The following is a 24090-nucleotide window of genomic DNA, read 5'->3' on the forward strand; positions in this document are numbered from 1 at the left end:
GTACACAATTAAAATGTTCCTGCTACATTTTCTCTGGCCAATTGACATGTTCCATAGCATATATGGAAAGCTTACACTATTAATATCAGAGAACATAGAGAACAGAGTGTATATGAACCTAATTCCTGCGTTAATGGCAGATGGGGATGTGCGGTTGTTTTTCCTAATGTTGAATAGGGAGGACCAGAATATACATTCTGCTTACAATGTTTTTCAGCCATCGGAACATTCTGGTTTGTTCTCACCATTCTAATGTTTTTCAGACTTAGTTTTAGGTTAGGGTTAGACCTGGCTGTATGTTAGGGTTAACCCCCTAATCCTATTCAGGGTGGCATCAAGAAGTGATGCTAAAGCTCTCCTACCATGTCTTCATCCCTGGGCACGGTCTCATCAGTGCACCATTATCAGAGTGCTTGGGGTCCAAAAGGACTCCTGCAGCATCTACGCGCTTGTAAATTTCTGTAGCCAAATTTTTTTCCTCTGTTCTTCTTTCAGCCTTATTCATCAGTGTTTAGTAACATACAATATACAGTTCTACAAAGGGTAAATATGACTAACATTTAAACATAAATAACAGTGATTGTTTGTTGACAGGAGTGAAGAAATCTGTTCTTTAAAACCTCAGCTGCAGTGCATGAAATAAATACAGGTTATGTCCATGTGCTGTGAACAGAGTGGCACTTCTCTCTGATTTGTTTAATTTAGATAATGGACAGTGGTTCTTTATGAATATGAGCTCGAGATGTGGCGACTGGGAGTCAGGCAGAGTAAGTGAACCACAGGCAAACAAGGAATTCATCAATTTTTCTTAAATACCTTTCATTGACTTGGATTTGTACTGCATACAGTTCTATTAGCACATACAAAATAACTTCAACAATATGTTGTGAATATAAATGTAATTTTCTCTCAATCATTCTCTGCTCAATACTGGTAGTTTTGCTATGGCCCTTAGCTCTGAGAGCCCTCTCTTGATCATCATTGGAAGGTTTCTACACCTTCATCGGTGTCCAACAGTGGGAAGAAACGATATATTGGACATGAATGACAAACTTGGACACCGTCTATATTTGGACTTTATCTTAGTTTCCGAGACATTACGGATTTGTAAACAGCTACCTGTCGCCCTGAATATTCCCAAGAGCACAGTAACTTTCTGAAATGGAAGACCTTTGCAATAACCACTACTCCACCATGAAGGATAGAAAAGCAAGGACTGAGCCTGTTGGTCACCCCACATCCTCTTCATCAAGCATTGGAAGGTTGAACTTAAAGCCACAAAAGTGTATCGAAGCCAGTCTTAGGCATACCCTGTTCTACCACAGGTACCCGATGGTAACACCTGCCTAGATCAATACTTGCAAACCAGCTCGACCCAAAAAGACCTCAATATCTCCTGATCTTATCACTGAGGTCAGGGTAGTCCCGACACAAATGTGGGCCACTGTCCCAATGGGTACAGCATATAGACTATTGTTGTTCTCCCTCACAATTATAGGAGTAGCTATGGGGCAGTAAAGCTCCTTCACAGAATTTTAAAATCCAAAGGCTAGACTCTTTCTATTAATTGTAATCAGCGTTGGCAACCCCTGACCACATCAATGGTTGAAGCCAAATTGTTCGGTGTGAACTCTTTGTGAGTTATCATCCCATTGTATGAGTCTCTTGCACCACCTTGGGAAATGCTTGAATTGGGGGTTGTCACCTAGGAAGAGATTGAAGAATTTTAAGCATTGTAATGTGCAAAGAGTCATCTTAGGACACCACCTCTGTACGTATAGAGTCAGTTGGACAGGGTTAGCAATTCTGGTTAGATGGACTTGATAATGCAATGAGGTAGTGCAGGACTATTTACAAGGAAACAGAGGTGAACTAAAAATAAGTGAGCGACTGATCACCGTGGGTCATTTCGGCAATCTGAAAGGGTTGCATCCACGGTTGGAAAAACCACTACTCCTCCATATACAAAATTTGCGGCTTGCCTCACCTGCAATTTGAAAAGAGTCGCACACCCTCCCGCTTAGATACTCGACGACGTTGATGTTGTGTTCTGATTTTGTCATTGGGCAGACTGTCAACAGGCTGTCAGTTTTCCTGTTAATCTCCCTGAGACTGCGGGGCACGTGGCGCACCGAGTGGCCCCATTATTAACTTTGCAAATGAATATACACCCACACTGGCTCCAGCTCAGCTCCAGCGCCACTGATGATGCCAAAAGAGCTGTAGTGCATTTTTGTCCCACTGCACAACACTGACTGAAAACAAGATGAGACAATAACATATAATGACAATTTAGTCTTTGTTTATTTAGACTTTGTGAAACTTAAAGCTGTTTGGATGAACATAAAGTTGATCCCTGCAGAAATTTAAGACACACAGACACATTATTTGTGAATATTTTTTGATTTTTCTGAAGTTACTCTTTTGCTGAGTGGCCTCATCACTGGAGCAATTCATTAGAATAAAATTGTCATATTTATGCGACATTTGAATATGATCCTTGGGGCACTCTGCCATAAGAGCCAATAAGGTCTCGTCTCCTCCGCCTGTAGCTTCTACCACCCCTCTCCAGATTAGCCATATATTCCATCCACCTTCGCTGCGTCAGAAACGGATATTGTTCAATGTGTGCTGAGTTTGTATGAAATGCCCTTAAACATGTATTAATGACATCAACATGGCGACTTTTGAAAGGGAGAAAAAATACAGCCTCTTAGCGGAAGGTCTGACCTGCGACTATTGGCAATGTGAAAGTGTCCAAATGCTGAACAAAGGCAAGTCGATCAGCTTTAGAATATCCCACATTAACGTGCTAATTTCAGTGTGAAAGGACTATGAGAGGGAGGGGCAATAAGGGAAATAGACCTTTATACAGGTTGGCGAGGCAGAGAGCCGGAAGGACCTGCAGCAGGTCAGGATGATCAAGCATGGAGATGGAAATATTATTAGAATATTGACATCTCATTGCTAATGAGAATGTGGGGAAACAGAAACAGCTCCACAGTTGGGGTTTGCTGTTGGACTCTGAAGCTGCAGGTAAATCATTGGTTTCTTAAGGTAACAGCAGCTTCTTCACAGTGCTGGCTCGGGTTTGCGTGGTTGGAAGATGGTCTGTTTATTCCATTTCATCAGGAAAACTCTGTCCAACCAGGCTGCAGTTTATGTCACATTATATTTACTGCTGTGCTCTGGAAGCTGTCATCACCTTTTAATTTCGACCTCGGGGATCATTATTTTACAGTCTCAGAGTCTTGATGTAAGTTTAAATATTGAATATTTCCATTTTAAATGAACTGAGGGAATTATAAATATGGGGGTTGCTTGGTTGTATCTTGCCCCTTCTGCAACCCCTCCAGATATTTGATAGGGTTCACTCCACATCAGACATGGAGACAGCAGCCCTTAAGAGCATTCATTCTAATGGAAGATGATGTCCAATGAGTACCCTCTGATAAACAAGATAAGAAGAATGTAGACATCACAACTGTCTTTGTCTGCAGATGTGATGGGAGGGGTCCCCCCCCCCACCCCCGCCAGCCAGGTCGATAACCGCCAAGCAAATCATTAGTATTGGGTGAAGCATCACAATTTTCTCTCCCTCCAGTCCTTCTTAGTTTACACTCGCATCTGTGCCTGGGTTTGTGTGCACTCGTGCGTGTGCATGCACATGTGTATTTGTGTGTGTCCAAGTGTAAAAAAAAAAAAAAAAGCAAAGTTGTATGCCAAATAAATGTGGAGTGGCTAAGTATCAATTATTGTGTGCGTGTTCATGCACACATGTGCACGCACGCGCACATGCCCGCGCGCACGTGTGTGTGTGTGTGTGAGAGAGAGAGGTAATCAGATCGCTATCTCGGCCTCTGGTGAGCAGCCAGACTATGGACACCAGAGGCCTCTGAAACCTGAGAGGAGGTGATGGGAGCTGCTGGGAGACGGGCTGCTGGATTTTTAATAGAAATGCTGCAGTAAATATTAGCACGCAATCATTTAATTGTACATACAACATTACATCATATTACATAAAGAAAAAAAAGTCATCCCTAAATACATTCAGAGTGATTATAATGAATCCACGCTGACGTATTTTACGATTCGGCTCATTTAATACCAGCGAGTGATAATTCTCCCAATAAGGTTCCTGTTTCAGTAAGTTTTCTGACATCATTTTGATATAATTTTGACATTTTCCCAATCTTACTTTCTGTGTGACAAGCATATTTATTCTGATAGCATTTTCATAACCAGCATGTGTGATTGTTTCTGATGTACAAATTAATTATTGAAAAACCGTTTCTGTTCCTTTTATCAAACATAATTCATTTATCTAATTAACATCAACATATACATAAATTAAGGTCTTTTAATTTAAAGCCATATTCATCAAATTGTCATTGATCCTTATGATCCTTGTTGTTTAATCAAGCTAAACGTGTGAAAGTTTAGATTTTATATAGTTTCTATGAGCTGAGACAGCCAGCAAGCAAGGTTCTGCATTTATCCTTCAAACTGGGAGACTTTTTCATCCCCTTCTTCTCTACACCTCCCTTTTTTTCCCTGCCACGACTCTTTTTTGTTCCAGAGCTTTGTGGAGTTGATTGATCACTGATGAAGAGGCCGGCGTCTTACAGCTCCCTCTGCCTCCTTCACACAAATCAAACTGTGGTGAAAATGGGTAATTTGATATTAATGCAAAAGTTTCCTCTCTCTCAAAAACCGTTTTGATTGGTTGTAATTTTTATCTTTAACTTTTGATTTTGATGGAATTATCATTTGTTTTGAGATTAGATTACCCCCTATATAATTACATATTACAATATTAGACATGGATTTTTTTTTTAAATTCATGTTTGCATATTATTTAGTTACATTTCCTTAAACACAGAGAGAAAAGAGGGCATAGAAACACAAAACAGTTTTAAAATCAAGGCAGCATTTAAAAGTGTGATCATTACTGTAAATGTCATCTTTTCCTAATAGAGGAGGCTTCAGTTACAATTATTACTCCAAGATTTGTTATGTTCCGATAATATCAATATTTACCTATTACATATATATAAAAAATAAGCAATATCAAAACCCACGTTGCTGTGAAAATTACCATTTAATGATATTATTGCAGCTCTTTCTCCGGAGATCATCGTCTGGCCGTCAGCGCCACCATTCCTCCAGCCCTCATCAGTCATATCTGAATATTATAGAATTTCCCTTTAAATCTGCATAACTTACATCTGTGCACACGCGCATGCACATAGATATATGTTCCAGGCTGAGGTTGGAGATAAGATGATGCTGGGAGTCTGCAGAGCCAGGATGTGACAGGCGGTGTCTGTTCTCTAACCCATACATTCATCACCGATGTGACAGCGGGAGATTGATTCAAAAGCCAAGTGTTGCAATTAACCCCTTCCATGTCTATCAATCAAAACCAGCAATCTAATTAACTACACAGAGATAAATGAGGCAGTTATTATCTGTCCACGACCACCAGATGATGTCTTTGAGATAGTTGGATAAAGGAAATTATACATATATATATATATATATATATTATATATATATATATATAATATATATATATATATTAAACAGTGTAGTATTTGCAAATGATATATATGCTGCATAACCTTAAACCACAACAGCAGACCAACCCCCCGCCCCCCAACCTCTACAGTTAAAAGCTGTTTTCATTTCACTGTGTTGTCATTGTTGTTTCTGTGTCTGTGTGTAGCAATGAGGAATTGGCATAAGCTCGCGGACAACTGGCAGCCCTGGATTATCAGTTTGTTGTTGATCATTGCTGCAGGTTATAATTTACAACCTCCAGCTCGGTCCTCTCTGAGTGCTTCATGTTTTAACAAGCCTACTTACGCAACACATTTCCTCTGAATAAGCTCCTTGTTCTACCTCGCTCTTTGCTGAGCTAAGTCCAGGAGAAATGGATGCAAATGGAAAGAGTAGTTAAGCTCCCAGATAATCCTTACAGCAGCAGCAAAAATGGCTGTTCACCGTAATTGCGGCCGGGACATTATGACCTTGCTCGTGCGCAGAGTTGCTAAAAGATAAGAGGTCAGGGAAAGCGTTTGTCCCAGGGGTAGAAAATGGCTCCGCTTACACAAAGATCATAAATGTGATGGAAGCATTGAGCTCCTGCAGCGAGTGAATCTCAGCACCCCAAAACCAGAGCCAGTAATAATTCCAGTTAATTGGCCAACAGCTAAAAAGTTCAGTCAGCTCTTCAGTGTCGCAGCGGATTGGATATATAAAATTTCGGAAAACTTCATCAAGATCTTTTAAAGCTTTCAGACCAAGGATAGGTGGCTGAAATAATAGGATTTTTATGTCTCGTTTTTATTTAGTCCTTGGTTTGTTCTGCTTGCATTTGTCATTTGTCAAAGTTTCCCAACAGACCCAAAAGATAAAGAGACCTGCACAAAGTTCCATTTCAGACTTTTCCTCTCTGGTTTCCATTGGGGGTTATTAACTAGCATCTCTGATTCGATGCCCAAAACTTTCTGGCTGTGTTTGTGTGTTGGTGGGATCGAGATCCGGGTTGATTGATCAAGGTTTTATATCTCATCTCTTCCTCCTCATCGTCGGCAGCAGCATCTTCATCATCCTTACCCCGGCCCACCCTCCCTTCTTTGCCACTCACACTTCCAGAGGTGTCTGGTGTCTCTGACCCCTGTTATGGTGCCCCTCCCTTTCTCCATGGTGCAGGAGAGAAGGAGGGAGGCTCCAGCCCACCACCACCGTGTCCCCAGAGGCCCATCGCTCGCCTGCTCCTCCTGCTGCTCCATACAGCTGCTGCTCAGTATCAGACCCAGACCAGCTGGGCTTGGCAACTCTGTCAGGGCAGAACCACTGTGACTAAGAGCTTCTCACCATCCTCGCTGCCTCTTTGTTGGGTCAACCGCAGAGACAGCGGCTCCATCTCCAGCTGCTCAGCCTCTCCGTTCCCGCTGACAAGATCTGATTATGGCCAAGGCACCTCAGGCCCAGGTATGTGTCCCGTTCCTGTTGCTTTTCCTGCTCAGCCTGGCACCAGCAGCTGTCCTGGGAGGCTGCCCGTCATCCTGCAGGTGCTCCTTTGCCATGCTACAGTGTCTGGAGGCTAACAAAATGACCAGCATTCCAGTGTTGTCACCCCAGGAGAGTGAGAACGTGACGGAAATGTGAGTATGACAGATCCCTGTTTGCTCAGTAAACCTTTGTTTGTCTGATCGGGATCAGAGTTGTTGTTGCACATTTTTAGAGCATCTTTCTCTCTGTTTTCTAGTCAGCTGGCACAGCAAAGACAACGGTGCTTTTTAACGCTTAATTACTTGCTAACATCACATTACTGTATGCTTTGTTGTTGGAATGCCACAATAGCACTTTAGATGTGAGGAGCTAAAATTTATTTGATTACTGATGCATGAATCATCCAGGTTACTGGAAGTCCTGGATGGCTGCAGACATGGGCACAGCTGACGGGACCTGCTGCTGCACCAACCAGGATTTTGCAAACTTTGACCGCAGCGTTGATGAAACCTGCAAGACCTAAGTGGTTTTTCTGAGTGCTGTTTTGGATTTGGATGTTTTTAAACTCTGGTTTTTAACATCTACACTGAAAAAATGATAGCGGAGGCAAAGCCTCATGGATGGGTTGGTTCTTGATTGAATGAGATAGAAAATCCACCGGAGAGACGACGTTCTTGTGTTCTCAGCCAACGAGGAAGCAGATCAATTATGAGAGACATGCAGACTGCATCAGAGAAAATTCATTAAGGATCCATTTTTGATGCATGTCAGGTTGATTTGGCCCAGTTGAGCTTCCTCTGCTGAGGTTTAGCTGGTACCTGCTGGGTCACATGGATAAGATTGGCCGTGATGCTGAGTGGAGACTGTGGATTGAAGGCTTGTTGCTAGTATGTAATCCCTTTACAGCCATACATGTCTTCCCGGGGGAGACGTAGAGCAGATGGACGTGTCTTTTAGCTGCAGTTAGCAGTGAAGAACTGTTATTTAACACTGGCCTTTTGAAATGTTTGATGGAAAAAGACAGAATATTACCACATGGGATTTGAATAGTGCTGCTTATTGTGCGGCTCGCCATCAGCTCCTGCCTGCGAAAGTAAATGTCAATCTCTGCACCTACATGCTGTTCTGTCTTTGTTCCTCCCCCCAGATAGGAGCAATTAACCCTTGTTAAGAAATAAGAATACATCTGTGAAAAGCTGTCTTGTTAGATGGAGGCAATTTGCTGCTACTTTTCCCTTTTTATTTAACACCAGATTTACCTCCGCTTTGCCAAGGAGTACTTTTGTCTTCTTCCTGTGTTTGTAACTGCGGTTATACATGTTTTATGGAGTTTGGAGTAAGACTTGTTGTTCCCCGAATTGTTCGATCAATAAGTAAGCAGGCAATTCGCTGCTGCGCGCTCGCACGGCGCTCAACATGCCAGCAAACGGCAGTGCTGGTCTGCTTTGGAAGGGCATGAGGATAAAGTCAATATAAGGAACAAACAAGGACCCATTAACTGCAGAACAGGGCCTGAAATTCATCATTTGCTGAGTTATAAATTCAATTTTGTGAATTGCCCATCAGTGCTCCCACCCTGGAACAATAGATGATGTACAGCCCACTTGGCTCAATTCAATAAGTAAAGGCACTGGGCAATCCAGGCCCACCTGCCCTGTAATCACATTACTGCTGCGCGGGTCAATTAGACCTGAATAAAAAGGTTTGTGCCTTCTAAATGATGAATCAAGACTGTGACGCTGAAAGAAAAGCGTATGCAGATACTGACTGTGAGCACTTAGAAATGGCTGCACATATTCAAGAAATAGTGTCAAAAGCTAAAAAAAAGGAGCAAATTCTCCCTTTAATGAGCTGATAACCAGGAAACACTCAATTAACGTAAATATACAGTAAACAAGAAGAGCATACAGTAAATAAACTAAACTGTATGATTAGACTTGAGCAACACAAGAGCAACGTGAACATTCTACAGAAGTCCAAAATGTCCAATTCCTGTTGTTTCAACAAAATATATCGACGTTTTGATAAATCTTTTCTACATGTTTTGTGTTTGATGTAGTTTCTCTGTTATTCCCAATGACTTGATCCGCACGTCTGTGACGTTCCTCACATCCCCGGTTGTCTTGGAGCTGCCTGGAGACTTTCTCCATCTCTGTGGTGCGTAACTGGCAACCGATCAACCAGTCACTTGACCCCTGTGGACGAGTCGCTGCATCACTCCATCACATTTACTGTAGGGATGAGAACTTATTTCCTATTTTATATTATTCATAATTACTGTAAATACCTTTTATTTCTTGAAATGACCTTTTCATTACCGTAATAAATGCCATCACCAAAAAGCCAATGACACAGATGGTTGTAGGAGCACAGAGATATGAGCTCCAGTGTTGTTGGTGTGTATAGTTAGTTGTGTTCGTTGACTTCAGTGAACTTGTTCCATTTTTTCAATGCCTCCGTCATTGAAACGTCTCTTTTCCAGATAAAACGAGATAGTTTATGTTTTAAAAACAAGTTTTTAAACAACAACAAATATAATTTTCTAATACCGTGGAGATAAAGACAATTCAAAGAAATTTATCGATAATATTCCCGAATAATTGGAGACATTCCTCGTGACAAATGACTGAATTGTGTCCTCAAAGATAAATGGACCGGTTGCTATACAGCTCAGGAGGCCTTGCAGTGAGGGGCCTCGGAGGAGGGTGAAAGGGCTGGAGATGTCGCTCATGGCCGATCTGTCCCAATATCTCATGAAAAGCTGTTGTGTTTGGAGTGCTGCAATGATCTACAGTGCTCTGATAACTCTGAAGGGCTTCGTCCACAAAATGCAGCCTTGGGTACAAGGTAACTGCACTGGCAGCTGATTGAGTCATTTAAATGAATGTTGTGGGTTCAAGAAGTTCAGATGGGAGTCTGTTTGTTTTTTGAATGTTATCATAAATGCATTCATGTTTCCTTTATAACACAAACAGATTGCACTTCCACTCCAGCTTGTGATTGATGGCTCCTTTTCTGTGCCATTTCTCGCTTTAATCCTCCCTTTTATAGTTCTTTGGTGGCTTTGGAAATCAGCTGATGTGCAGCTTCAACTTCAATCTGATGTTTTCAGTGTTACTCTGACCCTTTTGTACGGTGGAAAAATATAGTACGTCGTTTTGTGGTCAAGGTTTGCCTGTAATTCCTGGTTTTGTCTCGTTATCCGTGTTTCTCTGTTGAGGCTGTGAGCTGAGGCACCACAACTCTCAATGCAACCCTCATCCTGTCTTTTATTCATTAGATACATTGAGAACCAAGGAGGCCTGGAGAACCTCACATTGATGGATCTCGCACACTACAGAGAGCTGAGGAATCTGTAAGTGTTTCACTGCAACTGACAACATGAACAAGGTTAAACCACTGAAGTAGGCAACACGTGACTCAGGAGACGTGCTTTTAATTGTGTTTTTTAACGGTGCATTTGCTCCCCTTTCCCAGCACCATCACGTCGTGCAAGCTGAGGCTCATCTCCGCTAACGCCTTCCAACAAAACCTCAAGCTTCAGTATGTGTGAGTGTCCTTATCCCCGCAGAAGTGGCCTCGCCGATGTGGTGTTCTGACGTCTGCGCGGCTCATTTGTCACCGTCAGTCACAGAGGCCTTTAACACCAGCACACCCACGGTTCTCAGAACGACACAAATCTGTCAGCATAAACACAGAAACCACAAAAAACACCTCAAACCATGAGGCTGCGATGCTCGGTTGTTATTACACCAGAATCTCTGCTGAAACACTACTATTTAAGAGGGGGTGATATGGGCTAAAAATATCCTTCTTTCTTTAAGACGTTTTGATAATTCTTTTTTTTCCAAGTGCAAAGTATCTTTATTCTTCCGAGTCAGCCCGTGTTTACAGGTGAGTTTTCCAGGACCGGCGTTTGGGTCTGGAGGCAGATTAAACCTGAGAAATTTAAGGAGACAACTTTTACTCTCTCACTCTGGCAGATTATTGACAAGTGATGCAAAATAAATACACTCCACTAAGGGTGCATTATCACTTAATCAATATCTGACTGTGAGATCAGGGTGCGGCGGGGGTCTGAAGCACAGGCGGCTTCTGTGGGACACATCTGCTTGTTAGAGGAGCAGACCCGACCCACTAGCAAGGCACACTATTTTCCATTTTCCCCTTCTGTGGATCTGAGGCGTTTTATCAGATTATGTTCCTGCTTCCACAAATGGTAAATAGAGAATAAGCTGCTGTTCCTGGCTGTGATTTCCCACTGAGGCAGGAATCGAGCTGTAATGGATCAGTCCCAGTGGGTAACCCCATCTGACATGAACTTTTGGGAGCAAGGAAAACAAATAATTGAACCTTGGCCTCACGTATAAGCTTTCATACGTTCCCATGTGGTCTTTTGGAATCTTCTGAGCTGAGTTTATTTACAGGCTGGTTCTCTGACAGCAGCTTCGGTGGCGCTTTAATAGCAGTGTATATGGGTTCATTCATCGTTGCTTTACCAGCTCAGCCTCACTTATACGGACAAAGTTGTATGGACGATTGATTTTAGTTAAAAGAAATAACTACTGTTCTCGGACCATTGTCCCCACTCATGCTAAAGGGCGGACCTATATGCTCAACCTGAGTGCCTCTCATCATCAAACAGCTCTGTAAAGAATAACGATTTTAAAGTTCGGCAAAGACATCCTCATCAGCTGCAGTGGTGAGCACAACAGACGAGCTGAACACATGAAAAGTCTCCATACCATAGGATCCAAACACAGTCTGTGTGGCTCAGCAGCATCAGCCCCTCCCCTCCCCGTCATTCTCTCTCACACACACACACACACACAGCTGTGCGTGTGGTTCTGAAAGCAAGCAATCAAATCGCAGCGGGACTCAACGCATGCACATGATTAACCGACAACAATAAAATACATTTTCCCTTTTTTCTTTACACCAAGTCCTTCCCCTTTTGTTAGAGGATTTTACCATTGCAGAGCTCATTTTACTGGAAGCAGCCCAGGATGGGAGCTGCATTGACTGTTAGATATTTTTACTTCTTTGCGAAGTAGCAAACAACTACGGAAGTATTTTAAAATGTTATTAGAAGCTCATATATGAGGTGGATCGTTTATTTACCTGCATGTTTTTGATGTTTTGCAGGAACTTGGCCTTCAATTCTCTGGAGCACATATCCTGGAGGGTTTTCCATTTCCTACCCCTGCTCAACCTGTGAGTCCCACCTAAGTCATGAAATCTTACAAATAAATAAGTGTGTCGCTGAAAACAAGGAAGCTAGTAGATGGAGAAGTCCATGGAGTTTGGTTTTTATCTACCGGAAGAGACTAAATTCTACTTTAAACCCATTTAAGGGTTTTCAAAGTTCTTTGTCACATGTTTTATGACACAGCTTTCAAAAAAAAATATTTGTCCGCCTTAAAATCAGTGCGCTTTCTGACTATTTCTACAAAGACCAAGCTATGCTTTTAGTTCTCTGGGTGAAGGTGCTGCTGCCTTTTGTGCTCTGATTGACATCACTTCAGGGCACAGCAACAGCAGCCGTTTTCACAAGTGAAAGAATCAGAATTGCAATTTAAGTATCTGATTTTTAGAAGGTAGGAAAGGTAATTTTCTGTACAAGAATAATTGAAGGATGAAGACAAGATCTTAATGTAATGAATGTTAAAGTTAGTATATTTTTCATGTTGTTTTAATGAGAAAATGCCTTTTGGGTATTATGTTCTCTCTCTCTCTCTCTCTTTCTCTTTTTAGAGTTTTGAGGGACAACCCTCTGGTTTGTTCCTGTGACCTCCACTGGCTTCAGCAGTGGCAGCTCACCGACCGAGGAGACGTCAACAGCCAAATGCTCTCCTGTCTCTCGGGGGATCAGTACGTTCCCCTCAGCACGCTGATCATTGACAACTGCAGTGAGTTGGTTTCAAGTCAAGTCTCAGGGCCTCGGCTGACCTTTGACACTCACATACTGTTAAGCAAAAGCTGACATCGCTCATGTCCAAACAACACGGGGGACAATGAGCCGAATGTTGGACCATAATGTTTGACCAGAGAGTCAGACAGGATGAGGTGACTCACGGTCTAAAGAAGATGAGAAGGTCAGCTGATGTTCAAAATTAACGCTAAAAATCCAAAACACAACTCAAGGCCTTCAACCTGGAGGTCATGGAGGACCGCAGGGAGACACACAACAGTCCAACCCTGCGGCTTCATCAGGGGACCAATTACGTCCAGGTGACGGGGGTCAGGAAAGACACCACAGGGAGGAAATCAAACTCAAGTTGGAACACAATAAATTCCATGTTTCTGTTTTTGCTGTTTGAGCTGGTAGTTTGGCTCCTGTTGTCCAGGTTGTACTTGTGTCCAACTTGTTCATGAGGCAAGAATACCATCATTGATTGACTTTTTTGACAGTTACAAACACAAAATGACCCATTTGTTATGTTAAGGTGCCGTAAAAAGCACAGACGAGACCAGGGACGCGTCGTTGCCAGGACCTATGCTGACCTTTGTCCTGACGTCCCTGCTGCTTTCAGGTCTGCCTGTGGTCAACATCGTTTCCTCCCAGTCCAAGATTCAAGAAGGAGGCAACCTGACGTTTGAGTGTTATGTGACAGGAAGTCCAACTCCCAGTGTCAGATGGCAAACTGAGGAGCTGTACTCCAAATTTGTTATTCCGGTGAGGATTGATAGGATCAATCAATCAATCAATCAATCAATCAATCTATCTATCTATCTATCTATCTATCTATCTATCTATCTATCTATCTATCTATCTATCTATCTATCTATCTATCTATCTATCTATCTATCTATCTATCTATCCATCCATCCATCCATCCATCCATCCATCCATCCATCCATCCATCCATCCATCCATCCATCCATCCATCGTGTTGTTTGCTGTGTTCCTGCTGCAGAAGGTCAACTGGAGCTTCACGTCGGAGCTTGTTCTCCATCTCACCAACGTTTCTTCCCGTGACAACTTGCACAACCTGACTTGTGAAGCCGAGAACCAAGCTGGGCTCGGGGAGGACATGGTGCAGTTGGACATTGAGTGTAAGTGCCTGGAAAAATAGAACCTGAACATTCTCGAGAGCTCGAAGACTCAATACCAGTATCAGCTTTAATGGAGGCTACAGCAAGACCACACAGGGGCCCTTTTCTGAGTCCAGGCAGGGAGAACAGCCAGAGAAAAGGAAAATGGCCTGCACTGATTTCTGCCTACCAGCACAAGCATGTACCTGCTGTGCATTTAATGGAGCTCTTTGTCATCTGCCACTCACTCGGGGGAGTGGTGAGAAGTTATAATATAATAGGTGAAAGCCTGCTGTTTGACTTGCCAGAACTTTTGTTTGTTCTTGAACATTGACTTAAACATATAGTTGCAGCTTGACCTGAGTGCTTCAGAAAGCTGAGGAACGGTGAGGCCCGGCAGCACCGAGCAGTCCTGGATTCATTAATGATGCATTACCGAAAAATGCTTCCCAAACAATATCATATATCACCAACTCGGTGACATTCATTGGAAAATAAAGCCAAAAGAGGAGGCACGGCAATGAGCTGAAGCCAAAGGCGCAAGCATCAAGGGACAGATAATGAACATGGGGAAAATGGGAGTGATAGCCTGTGTTCAGATCTGATTTGAGCCTGCGCTAATGGATACTTCCCTCCTACTCCGGAAAACCACTTGGTCTGCACTGATTGGCAGGCTGTGTGTTAGTGCAGCTAATCTATCAGCATCAGCACCCCTGGTGAATGGACACTCATTAACCGCCAGCCCTTTAATTACTCTTAATTACCTCAGAGGAGTGGGTGTTTACTGCTGACTCCCCTGACCGCTCATTCCTACTTATGTGACTTCTTTTGGGAGGGGAAAAAAGAAATTTTTCAACATGGGAAGCAATTTTTCTAAAGCTGTACATTGAAAATAAGAATCTTTTATAGGCTGTTAACGTCCTCCCAGTGTTAGTCTAACGCTGCCTTAACTGGCAGAACCACCGCACCTCCTTTTTCATCTAGCAGGTGGAAGATGAGTAGACGCCTCAAACAGTGGAAAATAAACTTGCCAAAAGAAAAAAGAAGCCATACAAAGGCAGGCGAATCGCCATAGCACAGCGTTTTTACAGGCAGGGTCACGGGTTAAGAGCAGGAGGAAGGTGTTCCAGCACGAGGGTGCCTGCACTTGAGGATCCTCTTCGATCTAAAGAAGGCTATTTCCTGTAACTTTCAGTCCAGTGGGGCTTCAAGGTAGCTTTTGTGGTGAGGGGCACAACAACAGCCGACATTTATTATTCATCGTAGGTCATAACAGTTTTTTAGTATATTGATTTATGGAAAGCATGAAGGAAACTTCATGTATGAATGAACCGGACGCGCTCGATGGCGCCGGAAGTCACTCAGTGATGAAGATGAACGCCAAAAATGTCCACATGTACATGAGTTTGTCTCTTCCTTCTCCAAACAACACGCCTGAGCTCCCGCTGTCCTGTTTCCCGACAGTCCCAGTGAAAATCCTCTTCTTCAGGGATGCTGTGAAGCACCACAACTGGTGTTTTCCTTTCGCTGTGGATGGGAATCCAGAGCCGACCATCTCGTGGCTCTACAACAGCCAAGAACCCAAAAAATCTAAATTCATGTACATTCAGTTCATGCCTGACTCAGGTGATGGATCAGTGAAGCACGGTTGTCTTAACCTCAACAAGCCCACCCACATAAACAATGGCAACTACACTCTGATTGTGCAGAACAAACTGGGAAGAGATGAGGCCACTGCCTTTGGGTTATTTATGGAGAACCCCTTTGGTACTTTTGATCCCGAAGGCAAAATTGTAGGTGAGTTTCTGCTCCTGGATATTTTTATGTGGTTATTTTTATGACTATTGAAATGGGCCGATGCTAATAAATATGTTTGTGTTTTTCTTTTTTATTTCCACATGCTAGTCCCTGACACAAATCTCAGTAAGTCTTTAACAGAACACGGTCAATTATATCTCAGCACTAAGTACAGTTTATGCTAATGAACCCTCCTTCTCCCTCAGTTCCTACAAACAAAACAGACACGGTCGTCAAAGAGAATCAAGAAAGTCATGTTTTTGTGGTGCGTCCGCATTGTAATAGGGGATAAACGTCCACTGGTTGTAGCTCCGTGTTAGTGAATGTAACGCCGTTTCTCTCCCTCTGGGCAGGTTTCTGTGGCTGTGGGTCTGGCTCTGTTTGCCTGTACCTTCCTTCTCATCATGGTTTTAATTATCAACAAGTGTGGCCAACACTCCAAGTTCGGCCTTCACCGTAAGTTTTCCTTATTTCAAATGACTTTAAATGCTGAGTGAAGCATTTTTTTGTGGGGGAGAGGGAGACTCCGTGTATGCATATGTGCTACATGGAGACTGTGGATGGTCTCATGGAAGCATCAACCCCCCCATGACCTGGATCAGAGCATCAGTGGGCTCATGGACAGCAGCAGGCGTGAACCTTCCGGTGGTACGTGATGTCCCACTGGTGCTCCAGTGGCTCCAGGTCTGGGGAATGTGGAGGCCAGTCAGAAACATCACTGCTTTCATCCTCCAGGAACCGCAGACACGCTGCAGCCACACATGGCCGAGTACTGTCGAGAACCAGGCCTGGTGCCAGCTGGACCAGCATATGGTCTGACAGTGGCTCTGAGGATCTAATCCCAGTATCAACGCTATTTGTCTCAGCTCTAAAGGGAATGCTTGCTCAGATACCAGCTTAGCAAAACTGGTTTTGGAGATCTTGAGAGTGATCGACCATTTCAGATTTCTTGGACGTTGATGGGCGGCGTCCCATTGATTCACCTTTTTTTCTCATAGCATGGCTAATCAGGCGCCTCCCATTTTGATTAAAACGACTTTGTTAATCATCAACTCACTTCAATCATTTGAACAAAAGAATTATAATCTTGCTCAGTTTAAATTCCACTTTTGGCCTCTATTCATTCCCCCAATGTGAACTGACCTGAGCAGATGGGGTCCAGCGGGATTATCGTTGAAGCTGCAGATGTTTCTCGCAGATTCTCCAACAGGTTTTGAAGAGCAGCTATAGGATTTCAGCTGGGACGTAACTGTGCACAGTGGCAGCTGTGTCCACCGGCTAAAATGCCTTAATTACTGCATGAGAACGGCAGCGGAACCCTCCCTCGGCCGCTGCCATGTGGTGTGGGCCATTAAAGATGATGGATGGAGAGATGGATGGATGGGTGGATAGATGGACAGCAAGTCTTGTAGTTCCAGTTGGACCCCACCCCCGACACACAATTATCCATTCACACGCACACACACACACACACATCTGCCCTTCTCATTCTCAGAGTACCTAAGCAGACCTGATTGCCTAAGTGGACCTGCTTTCTCTCTCTCCCTTCTTCCCTCCATTTGTTCCATTTTCCACCATGTTGATCTCTGGGGTCTCTGTGGTTTGCTTTGCTGAGTGGCATTTCACAGTCTGGCCCCCACTTGTTCAGCTTTTAATACCATTTCAAGGGGGATGCTAACCATTCAGGTTTCATACATGTGCTTTTTTTTGTTTTTGTTATTTTGTTGCTGTGTGTGGCCTGATTGCCACATGGTTGATGATGGTAATTATTAGAGCTTGTCATCATCAGTTGCCATGGTGCCCACAAATGTGCCAGCAAATTGATAGTGCAGAACATCAATTCCTCCTTACACCTATTCTTCTTTTGATGGCTGCCACAATCATAAACAGATGGAGGCTGATTAGGTTTTACACATCACTTACATTGGCTTGTTTGTATCCTTCCTTCTTTTACTAGGCTCATCAGTTTTGAGCACCGAGGACGACCTGGCCGTGTCGCTTCGCTTCATGAATTTTGGAATCAGCCCACCTTCCTCAGAGGAGGACTCTGGTTTATCCAGCTTCGTAGAGAACCCTCAGTATTTCTGTGGCATCATCAAGGAAAAAGACATGTGTGAGTAATACCAAGTGTGTGAGAACGCTGATCTGATGCTAAAGCTGTCCAGAATTGAAATCAGACGAAAGAAAAACCCTGTTTGGACTCCAGAAGGAGAACCAAATTAGGTTTTTTTTTTTAGCATCTTTAAGCAGGGAGACGGCAATGATTTTGATGATTTGGGTTAAAACCCTGTATTTTCTAACCAGGTGTTCAGCATATTAAGCGACAGGACATTGTGTTGAAATGGGAGCTGGGCGAAGGAGCATTTGGCAAAGTCTACCTGGCAGAATGTGCCAACCTCAGCTGTGACAGTGACAGGATGCTGGTTGCCATCAAAGTAAGTTCATCGTCATTGTTAACGGCACTTTAGCATCGACTTTCATTTTGGAAAAAGCATCCTGATGCTTCAGACTCATTCAGGGCAGCCAAATGTTTCATATGAAGTTCTTATTAAACTTAACAGAAGCTGTGGCGGGAGCAAGAATGACAACTGATGACTTTAATTACATCATTAATGAGCATATTAGACAAAATACTATCTTGTCAAAGGTATTGGACATCTCACTTTACAGCTACATGAACTGTGATGATATGTTAAGCAGCAACATGTGCAGCTACAACAGTCTCAACTCTTCCAGGAAGGTTTTCCACAGGGTTCATGGGGATTTTGACCAGTCTTCCGGTTCTATCTCCAAATTATCCCAAAGATCAGGTCATTAACTCACTGAAAGGTTAATGATTTTCTGCTGAACCTCCTACAAACTTTGAAAAAAACATTGGGATATTTAGAAGTTTCATAAATGCTCTTTGAGTGAGTCGAACACCTGGATTAAATTCTTTGGAGGATACTTTTGGATACTTGCTCTTTATAACAAAGTTAAGGCAAGTTACATAGTTCAAATTATATTTTAAAAACAGAATAAAATGTTAAAAAAGCAAAACGGGACTGAAGGTTCTCTGTCCAACAAGCCAGTGGGCCAAAGCACCGAGTCCAGACGTTGCAGTAGTGGTTCAGGGACAACTTGGGTGACCCAATCTATCAGATTTAAGAGAGAAAAACCGAAAAATATCCCCAAATCCAGGTCTGCAAAGCTTGTGGCTTCATACCAAAGAAGACTGGACATTGGTGCTTCAGAAGGGTCCCTAGTTCAAGTGTCTCCTCCAAACTATCCAACAGGATGATCTAAACAAGAGTGATAGGTGAGGAAAGGTGGGTTTAAATACTCCAGGAGAGAGACACAGGAGGGTGGTTAGGGTTGGGACAGACTGGGACAGGACAGGACAGGACAGACAAGGCTGAAGCTATAATTAAGAGAGACAGACGGACAGACAGATCCATGTTTGGATGTTTGATTTCCTCGCATTGGTTCTGACTCTGACGTTTATGTACCGGTACATGCTGCGCGTCTTTCTGTCCACAGACTCTGAAAGACGCCAACGAGTCGACCCGGCAGGACTTCCAAAGGGAGGCGGAGCTCCTGACGGTCCTCCAGCACCAGCACATCGTGAGGTTCTACGGCGTCTGCACGGACGGCGAGCTGCTGGCCATGGTGTTTGAATACATGAGACACGGAGACCTCAACCGATTCCTCAGGTAAGCACACGGCTGATGCTGAAGCACTCAAGTAAACGTTGAGGTTTTTCCCCTTTTTTAATGATTCTCCTCCTTCATCCTAGTAACACAGCAATTTAACAGAGACCCCAACCAATCCCGGCAACCAGTAAACCAGCTATAAATAAAATAAATGAGAAGTAGCTATGGAGACTTTTAAAACTGTATTCCAGTATTGACAACACAATATTATTCCGAATATATCTTCCTGCTTTCGCCTCGTGCTCCGTTTGCCAAGTCTGTTCTCACAATGATGAAGTGACTTTACAGCTGGACAGAGATAAAAAAAAAACAGAGATGCAGAGACGCTGCGTTTGTCTGCCAGGAGTCACCCACTGGAAGACCTACATAAGGGTTCTACCAAAGGCTGGAAATTGCATTTTCAGCAGACAGAATGGATAAAACATCTGAGGGCCCCCATAATGCAGCTGCTTTCCTGCCCCGCCACCTGCCCTTTAAACTAATACTGACTGTATAGACAGCTTCCTCTGTGAGGGGGGTAGGAAAGATATTAGGATGGATGGAGAAACATCTGTGATTTGCTAATTTCAGCTCAGAGTAGGTGTTTACGAGCCTCAACTGAGAGCCAATGTTCCCCATGTTTCTGGACGTCCGTGTTGCAGATCAGCTGTTTGGCCTGTTTTCCATTAAATGGCTTCATTTATGTGATGAAAGCTCTGATCTAATGTCAGAAAATCTGTATGTTGGGACTAAATCAACGCCAATTTACCAGATCAGGGTAGTTAGTCCCAGTCCGGGACTATATAAAACACCCAAAATAGCAGTTGATCAGGATCTGTTCCTCCAGGAGGGATTTGTTAAAGGGTAATAAAAGGTCTTCAGGTGCGCAGCTGAAACGCTTCCTTCTGTTGCTGCCGGCAGAGCTCACGGTCCCGACGCTCACATCCTGGAGGAGTCCAAGCTGCCGGCGCTGGGGCCGCTCACGCTGCCGCAGATGCTTCATATCGCCGCTCAGATCGCGTCGGGGATGGTCTACCTGGCGTCCCTGCACTTCGTCCACCGGGACCTGGCTACTCGCAACTGTCTGGTGGGGGAGCACCTCGTGGTTAAAATCGGGGACTTTGGCATGTCGCGGGACATCTACAGCACAGATTACTATAGGGTGAGTTGGAGGCTGTTTTTAGGTTTATTTATTATTATTCTAATTTGCCAGAACCCGTCAGATTTTTGAAGGTGATGCTTCAAAACGTCGGTTTAATCTCTAAAATCGGTTCATTTTGTAGCGTTGTGTGTGTCTCACGGTCGTACACAGACCTCTGAGGCCGGCATGGTTATGGGATGATGTGAATCGGGGATAATTTTCCAGCTGCTTCACTGAGAACAGACCTTAGAACCGGTTCAGTCCACCCCCCCCCCTGCAGGAGGGGCCCTGGGCTCGGGTTCCTCAACAGGGTTCCTCAACACGATTGGGCGCCCTGAACCTGCCTCTGCTGTCTCAGGTGGGAGGACGCACCATGCTGCCCATCCGCTGGATGCCCCCGGAGAGCATCATGTACAGGAAGTTCACCACGGACAGCGACATCTGGAGCTTCGGCGTGGTCCTCTGGGAGATCTTCACCTATGGAAAACAGCCTTGGTACCAACTGTCTAACAGCGAGGTGGGTGCGTGTGTGTAAGAGGGGGCGTGGCTCTGATCAGCGGGGAGGTTGGGGTGTTTAGAGCCCACCAAACATGCCTGACATCACAGATGGAGGCAGCTTCTTTAGGGTCAACCACGCTGCTCTAGGGCAGATGCACTTCTGGGTGAATTTGCTCTGAAAGCAGCAGCTTGAATAATGGAGCTTTATGTCGATAGGACGTTGAGCACATATGAACACTTGGATGACGTCACAGGAACAAAGGCGTTTATTTGCCCTGTTCTTTTATGGTGTTGAAGGAGGAGCCCCCATTTAAAACCCAGTTAGACAACAATGGACTTGGCTGCTTGACCTCCTGAACCCCCCAAACAACAGCCCAGGTGTACAGCTTCAGTTTAGGCTGGACAGAAGATAATCCCTTCGTTTACTGATTAACCCCAGGCTCAGATTTCAGAACTCATCAGGTAATCAAATCTGAGCTGCAAGACTCAACAAATGAAACCGCCGCAATTACCAAATGGATTTTTGCTTTTTATTACTGCGCCTCACCAGTCTAATGGAAGCACAAATGCTTCCAGACAGGTTGGAGAGACCAATAGTCCAGTCAGATCTGAGGGGATGTTGCCTGCGGAGCTCTGAGACACGACTTTAGTGGTCCTTTAGGCTCCTTCTGACCCCGGTTTGTCGTTAGTGTGGAAATGATTTGGGTTTCCGCTGATCAGGACTCATGACAGCTACCGGATGGATTTCATCCATGCGGACACAAATGTGACTGGAAAAGGCCTCTCATGTTGAAACGTGTCCCCAAAATCTTTATGTGGAACAAACTATCAAGATTTCAGTCGTGCGCACGCTACAGTGAATTAATGAACTGTAATTAAAGGCAGTCAAGTCTGACCTCTTCACCTTCTGCTCCAAGAAGTGGGACTCCATTGTGAGCACTGTGGTGCTATTACAAGCTAAATCCCTCTCTCCTTTCAAGAGGAGGGTAGATCACTTTTCACAAGCACTCAATCCTAATCTCATTGGAACTCATTTTTGCCCCAGGCCGATGAGTTTTAACCTCGTTAGTCTAATCCGTCTCGTCCCAATAAAAGACACAATGAGAGTCAGTTATTATGATGCCAGCAGTGGAGATCAATCATCCCTAAATTCCGCCCCACTGTGACTTTGGTGGGTGTTTCAGAGAGCTGCAGAGCCTCTCCGCTGGCCACTTTGGAGCCACGTTACTGAGAACCTTCACGGCTGGTTCAGGTGCCAGGATTTTAGTCTCGGATCAGCGTGAACTCATTTATGGTCCTAGCGTCTGCCCACAGGTTTGGGAGGGATGCCAGCGATATTCGTGAATCTGGAGAAGGGATGGTTGTTTGTCTATGCAAAAATATGGAGTGAGTGTTGTTTGTTGTTTTGATGTGCAGTTAGGATCCTCCCGGGGCTCCGTGTAATGAACGGAATGTCATTTGTGGCATTCAAAGCAAAATGTCATTAAAAATTCAGCAGCATATTTTCTGTTCCATCAGTGATTCCTCAGCAGAGCGTTTGAACCCCAGAGCCCCTTTCTGGAGAGTGTGTCGGGAAGCATCAGGCTGTGGCTGAGGTCTTTGTAGAAGGACGCTAAACGTTCACGTGTGGTGACAACCACCCCCCCCCCGTTCCCCCGGTTAAAAGTCTGCAGTGGGACTTTTGTCTGATGTCTTCAAAGTTTACTGTGATTTATTGGAGGCACATTCCACCTATTGGAGAGGCACAAGTGCATCAAATCAAGCTAATTGCTACTCTCACCCTGACAGGCCATTGAATGCATCACGCAGGGCCGGGAGCTGGAAAGGCCGCGCACGTGCCCGAATGAGGTGTACGTGCTGATGCAGGGCTGCTGGCAGAGAGAACCCCAGCAGAGAATGGTCATCAAAGACATCCACAGCAGCCTGCTGACGATGGTCAAGAATCCTCCGGTTTACCTGGACATCCTGGGCTGAAGCTCTGCTCCGGATTCCGAATCCTCATGTCCGTGAAAATTGGATCGAATGTTTACGAGGCTTCCAGTCTGCTCTTCCAGGACCAGTCATCAGTTACAGATCATCACCCCCCCCCCCCCCCTCAGAAAACAACAGTCTATTGTGGACCAATGTGTTTATCTGCAGTAAGGGTTGACGTCACTGTATCCATCAGTAAAGTTCTGTAGGCGACGCTAATATTCCCATTTCAGTTTAGCATCCCGGCATTTTGTAGGAAATGACCTCTGATTTTGGAAATGTTTTGATATGGGAGGTTATTTAATGGTTTTCAGTAAACGTGTATAGAATATCGATGCTGTACAATCAATATATCCTCTGTTTCCTATGTGGCGTTCCAGTGTATCATATGTGTATTTTTCAACAAAAAAGGAACAAAAAGCAAGAAAAAAAGTGGCGTTAGCAACGTGTTGTAGCTGTGTGCTTCTGCGGCGTCATCAACAGCAGTTTGGTCTTTGCAAACGTCTCGTAGGGAGAAAAGATGTCGAAGCTGTGAGGAGATGGTTGGAGCAGCAGGAGGCACAGATAAAAGACAAATCGAGTGTAAAGATAGACTTCATTGTGAAACCAACAAAGTATTTTAGGCTATTCAGTGTGCATGAATCTGGAGAAGAGACCTACAAACGTCTTCATCTCAGCTCTCACTTTTGATATAATTATCGTCTAAACTCTGTTTACAACAAATTAGTGGAGAGGGATGGAACATGCCAGTAGGGAATATATATTATTTAATATTATAATTTACGTTGAACTGTCTGATAAACCAAATTTAGAGGGTGTAAAACGGGATAAGTCCCCCAAACAAGCCTGTATATCTCTGTGATGTCTGTTGCTACGTGTTACTACGCTGTAATCTATCCTATGTAAGCACTTTGTATATTGTCTGTATTGAAATAAAGAAAATGATTCAAATAAAAA

At 44.0% G+C, this 24090-nt stretch overlaps 1 protein-coding gene across 1 annotated transcript; it reads left to right on the forward strand.

Moving 5' to 3' along the window:
• The first annotated feature begins 6766 nt into the window (after positions 1-6766).
• On the forward strand, positions 6767-24090 carry ntrk1 (neurotrophic tyrosine kinase, receptor, type 1). Its single transcript, XM_057045370.1, has 17 exons — positions 6767-7172; positions 10301-10375; positions 10498-10569; positions 12166-12234; positions 12775-12929; positions 13554-13696; positions 13938-14076; positions 15520-15852; positions 15961-15978; positions 16059-16117; positions 16206-16308; positions 17810-17965; positions 18157-18287; positions 19372-19544; positions 20445-20685; positions 21023-21181; positions 22951-24090. The coding sequence occupies exons 1-17, from the start codon at positions 6976-6978 to the stop codon at positions 23134-23136; spliced, it is 2409 nt and encodes an 802-aa protein (XP_056901350.1). The 5' UTR covers positions 6767-6975; the 3' UTR covers positions 23137-24090.

The sequence above is a fragment of the Takifugu flavidus genome, chromosome 10, assembly GCF_003711565.1.
Source record: "Takifugu flavidus isolate HTHZ2018 chromosome 10, ASM371156v2, whole genome shotgun sequence".
In the NCBI taxonomy this organism is placed as follows: Eukaryota; Metazoa; Chordata; class Actinopteri; order Tetraodontiformes; family Tetraodontidae; genus Takifugu; species Takifugu flavidus.

Bases quoted from the DNA above. Each gene is read 5' to 3' on its own strand.
- ntrk1 (XM_057045370.1), top strand. From the start codon at position 6,976: ATGGCCAAGGCACCTCAGGCCCAGGTATGTGTCCCGTTCCTGTTGCTT. The intron at 13,697-13,937 runs GTGAGGATTGAT...TTCCTGCTGCAG, and splicing joins ACTCCAAATTTGTTATTCCG to AAGGTCAACTGGAGCTTCAC. The intron at 19,545-20,444 runs GTAAGCACACGG...TGCTGCCGGCAG, and splicing joins GACCTCAACCGATTCCTCAG to AGCTCACGGTCCCGACGCTC.